Consider the following 4,974-nt stretch of genomic DNA (forward strand, 5'->3'; position numbering starts at 1 on the left):
CTTCCTTAGAGCTGTGGGTTGGGCATCACTTGCTCCTCCATCTGCCTTTCACACCAACTCACCATTGCCCCTGACCTTGCCATCTGGCTAAGGTCCCCAGAACACCAAGAGCTCCAAGAACAGCATGACCTGCCCCACCCAATCTCCCTGGGAAGATATCCAGGGTGACCTAGGGCCTATTGTACAGAGGGTACATATTTTTGTCCATTTCCCACAGCCAGGAGGGTAGAAGCAGGGAGTCCAAATCTGTAAGCAAGGGCAGTGCTTTGTCAGCATCTGGGTGGCAACAGGACAGGGGAGGGGCTGTGGGGAGAATGAGGGTTTTAAAGTCTCCTGAGGATCTTCAACAGCTCCAAGCTCACTGCCTGCTGCTCCTGGACACCTGTTACCATGTGGTTCCTGATCCTGTTCCTAGCCCTGTCCCTAGGAGGGATTGGTGAGATGAGGGGAAGGGAGGGGTCACAGCCCTGACTCTCCTGCTGCCTTTGGCCCTGATCATTCCTTTCCCCTCTCCCCTCACCCCAGCTACATCATGAGCACCACCTGCTCCTCCTTCTCTGCCCTGCACAGTGCCAGGTCCCTCACAGTCCTTGCTCCCAGGACAGATGTCTGTCCACTCCCACTTTCCAGAACTTTCTCCTCTTTCTTAGACACCTGACCATCTCTGTGCTTCTCCAGTCTTTCTAAGGAACCCAACTTCTTACCAAACTTAGAACATCAGATTTCACTACAGTACATTGTTTTTCCTAGAGCCTCATAGCCCAAACCTTGAATCAGAGGCTTGCCTAAATCCCCCACTAGAACCTTAGGCTGTCCAGCAGCTGCCAGCTTTCATGTGTGTTCGCTACCTGATGACAATTGATTCCCCCATCTTCCCAAGAAGCTCAATTTCTACCAAAACTTCCTCATCTCAAATTGGCTTATAAAGTCAGATGGGTTCCCCCTCCCTTTCTGGTGTGGAGAGAATGCCCGGGTCACTTCTCACTGGCCTTTTGATTTAGTCTCATTTTTGGACAAGGGGTCAGTTGGCAGACACCAGACTTGAACAAGTAACTTCATCAATCACTCACAACATTGGCAGGGTCTCTCACTGAATGGAGACTTCTGTTTAGGCTAAGATGGCTGTCCAGCAAAACTCAAGGGAATCCTCCTGTTTCCACCTAACCAGCTCTAGGTTTACCATCACACAGCTTCACACCTGACTTTTTAACCTGTTTTCTGGATGGTTCAGCTCAGGTCCTAATGCTTGCATGAACAATCGAGTAGCAACCAAGCCATCTCCAACCCAGCTCTTGAGAATAAGTTCTGAGTTAGTGTCTCATGATGTAGCCCAGGCTTGTCTTCAGTCCATGGCAATCCCTCTGCCTCAGCCTGCTGTGTACTGAGGTTACAGAGAAGTGCAGCTATGCATGGCTTGCCAAGATTTCCTCTGTTTCCAAATGCTGTGCCTTGGCCTGCTCTTCCCCCTCATGCCTCACTCCCTGAGCTGCAGACTCTTATCCTATCTCATCAAAGGCCCAGTGCACAGCTCTAGTTCCCACTCTGTGCAGCACACCCCAAAGACCCCAATGCCTAACCCTTGTACCTCACATAATTGTATCCTCCTCTCTGCCTCCCAATGGCCTCGCTTGATCTAACAGTTTTTACTTCTGTCCAGAGGCTTTAATTCCTTTTCCACTCCTGTCCTGGGGCTGCCTAAGAGAACAATGATCCTATCCAATGCCCAGACCACTTGCCCACCTGCACAGGAGCAGAGCCTTTTCCTCACAGTCCCCCAGAATTTCCTTCTCTCACTTCATATCCCAACTCAAAATTCTTTCTTAGGGAGCCCAACCCCTCTTAGATGTGATCTCCACCTCAGACCCTAACAGGAGCCCAAGCCTTACCCTTGACCCTGCTCCTTTTACTTGGAAATTCCTCAATCTCTCCATCCCAGCTGCCACTTCATGCCCAATCCAAGAAACCCCATATCAACCCCAAGCTCCCTTTGCTGGCTTCATTTATTCATTCAAATCTAATTTTCTGAGGCCTCACCTTTCAAGAATTCCCAAAATCCAGTCAAGGCCATGACTTCTTCTCAAGCCTTGAAGACTCTAAATTCCATACCAGAGAATTTCATTCTCATTGGACTAAAATTGAAGCTTACCTGCCATCCCTTAACCTGAAACTCTAAACTGGCCTGACATTATACCCAATCCCTGATTCAAGAGTTCTTTCTGTAACCACAGCATAGATCTCCCTATCCAGGACCACCCATATATTGGTCCCTTCCCTAGATCCCCTGGCCATTTCCCCTGATCCCAGCAGTGCTTAACTGTGTCCATCAAGGGTTGACCTCCCTACATGTGCCAACTCTCCCCTCCCCCATTGCTCCTGTTGCAGATGCTGCACCTCCTGTCCAGTCTCGTGTGGTTGGAGGATTCAAATGTGAGAAGAATTCCCAACCCTGGCATGTGGCTGTGTTCCGCTACAACAAATATATATGCGGGGGAGTCCTGTTGAACCCCAACTGGGTTCTCACAGCTGCCCACTGCTATGGCAAGTGAGTAAGGGTGGAGACATGAAAGCAGGGTGGCAGCCAGAGAACATGACTCCAGGCCAGGCTGGGGTACTGAAGGACTGTGGGGTGAGACTGGCAGAAAGTCTATCCATGACCTCCTTGATCTCTCTTTACTCCACCCTCCAGATTTGTGTTCAGAGTCCTATTTTTTTCTTTTCTGTCTTTTTATCTCTCTGTCTCCTGTCTGTATTCAAGTCTGAGTGTCTCCGTGGTCATCTGTCACTGTGTGTCTCTGCCTTGGGACACTAGGCACACCTTTCTGGTTCTGGGTCTCATGTGTTCTCATATATCACTACAGACCATAGTGGGGACCAGGCCTAAAGGGCCCCTGAGGATAGAGAGTGCTGTCCCTGAGGGTAGGCTGTGAGAGAAGTCCTCACTCTCCTCAGAGCAGCTCTGCCTTTAGGACCTTCTGTCCACTCTAGGACACACAGAGAAGGGCTGGTCAGAACTGGAGCTGGGTGAGGTAACTGAGTACAGAGAGAGCTGGATGCTGGGGAGGGAGGGGAGAGCTCAGACCTTGGGCTGCAGGCCAGGCCTTACCTGCTGGGGAAGTTCAGCCCTGTCCTAGCTGCACCTGAGCAGCTCTCATGCCTACCCCTCCTCCCTGCCCCCTCTTCCTTTGTCTTCCCTTCCTGTCTCTGTCTCTTTCTACCTCTCTGACTCCTTATGTATGCATGTATGTATGTATGTATGTATGTATGTATGTATGTATGTATATACCCTTCTGTCTCTCTGTGTTTCTGTCTCTGTGTGTGTGTGTGTATATGTGTGTGTGTGTGTGTGTGTATCTTTCTGTCTCTGTGTGTTTCCATCCCTGACTCTCTTTTCCTTCCTCCCTCCCTCCTCCCCCTCTTCTGACTCTGACCAATCACCCTGATTCTCTCTTCTCACTCCCTGCATCTCCTTCCAGTGCCACCAGCCAGTATAATGTTTGGCTGGGCAAAAACAAGCTATTCCAACGTGAACCCTCTGCTCAGCACCGATGGGTCAGCAAAAGCTTCCCTCACCCTGACTACAACATGAGCCTCCTGAATGATGACATCCCGCAACCTAAGGACAAGAGCAATGACCTGATGCTGCTCCGTCTCAGCGAGCCTGCTGACATCACAGATGCTGTGAAGCCCATCGACCTGCCCACTGAGGAGCCCAAGCTGGGGAGCACATGCCTAGCCTCAGGCTGGGGCAGCATTACACCCACGAAATGTGAGTATGGTCCAAGGATACAGCGTGTTGTCGGGGAGGGGCAGAGAAAACTGGACTGGGCCCTGCTCACCACCCACTTTCTCCCTGATCCACAGGGCAAAAGCCAAATGACCTTCAGTGTGTGTTCATCAAGCTCCTGCCCAATGAGAACTGTACCAAACCCTACTTACATAAAGTCACAGATGTCATGCTGTGTGCAGGAGAGATGGGTGGAGGCAAAGACACTTGTGCGGTAAGACAGACCCTCTCTGCAGTGAGGTGAAGGGCTGAGAGAACTGAGGTTCTGGGTTCCCACTTTAACACCCTGACTAGGCAGGCTCTTTGCATCCTTCCCTATGGAAGGGACGCGCCCTGGGAGGGGAGGATCCTGTAGCTGGTACAATTTCTCCTCTGTGACTTGGCTTAGTGGATGGTCCTGTGAGGCCCTCACCACAACCCAATGTCCTCGTAAGATCTGGCCTCCCAAGAGCTGGATTCTCTCACTTATTGAACAGAGCTGCTTCTTAGAGTCCCTGTGTTCCTCCCTGGGAGTCAGTTCCAGGTTGTCTAGTAGAATCCAACTGCCAGGTGCTTCTTTATGCCTGTCCCTGTCCTTCTCTCAGGGTGACTCAGGAGGCCCACTGATCTGTGATGGTATTCTCCACGGTATCACATCATGGGGTCCTGTCCCATGTGGTAAACCCAATGCGCCGGCCATCTACACCAAACTTATTAAGTTTGCCTCCTGGATAAAAGACACTATGGCCAAAAACCCCTGAGTGTCACATTATCTGCTGTTCTCAATAAAATGCACCATGCAACAAATGAGTTCAAGATCTGACATTCTCTGTCCTACTGGAGTGCAGGACCAAATCAAGGATCCCTCAGCTAAGGTTTGGACTTCCAAAGTAGATCAGCAAAGGACAGATGTACAAGTACTGTTGGCTAAGGGGATGGGGTTGAGACAAATGCAGACAAAAGGCTCAGACCAACTCAGGGATGCCACATGTGTCTCCTATGGCAAGAAAAATGTGCAAATCACACAGGAAAAGATAAGAGACATCAGAATGATTGACTCCAGCTAGGCCTGACCCTATACTGGAAGTGGAAGAGATGATAAACAGTCAGACACTGAGAATTCAGACTGCCAAACAGGGTTTTTTGAACTGGCCTGGGGTTTTATGTTAATAAAACCTTAACTAGCTGAAGAAGAATCTGTCCACAGAAGG

The 4,974-nt window shown here is 50.2% G+C and overlaps 1 protein-coding gene across 2 annotated transcripts; it reads left to right on the plus strand.

Annotated features, from left to right (window-relative positions):
• The first annotated feature begins 351 nt into the window (after nt 1-351).
• On the plus strand, nt 352-4,573 carry Klk1b24 (kallikrein 1-related peptidase b24). Of its 2 annotated transcripts, none has more exons than XM_006540674.3 (5): nt 352-436; nt 2,383-2,542; nt 3,483-3,766; nt 3,862-3,998; nt 4,369-4,573. In XM_006540674.3, exons 1-5 carry the CDS (start codon nt 391-393, stop codon nt 4,522-4,524), a joined length of 783 nt encoding a protein of 260 aa, XP_006540737.1. In that variant the 5' UTR covers nt 352-390; the 3' UTR covers nt 4,525-4,573. The 2 variants fall into 2 exon arrangements, with proteins under 2 accessions (XP_006540737.1, NP_034773.1); NM_010643.2 differs by having other exon boundaries at nt 354-436; nt 3,474-3,766; nt 4,369-4,570.
• Nucleotides 4,574-4,974: the final 401 nt, after the last annotated feature.

Source organism: Mus musculus, chromosome 7, assembly GCF_000001635.26.
Source record: "Mus musculus strain C57BL/6J chromosome 7, GRCm38.p6 C57BL/6J".
NCBI lineage: Eukaryota > Metazoa > Chordata > Mammalia > Rodentia > Muridae > Mus > Mus musculus.

What these genes read in the sequence shown, in the direction of transcription:
- Klk1b24 (NM_010643.2), top strand. Translation starts at nt 391, where the DNA reads ATGTGGTTCCTGATCCTGTTCCTAGCCCTGTCCCTAGGAGGGATTG. An exon ending in CAGCATTACACCCACGAAAT is followed by an intron (nt 3,767 to 3,861) that starts GTGAGTATGGTC and finishes CCTGATCCACAG; the next exon opens with GGCAAAAGCCAAATGACCTT. An exon ending in GAGGCAAAGACACTTGTGCG is followed by an intron (nt 3,999 to 4,368) that starts GTAAGACAGACC and finishes TCCTTCTCTCAG; the next exon opens with GGTGACTCAGGAGGCCCACT.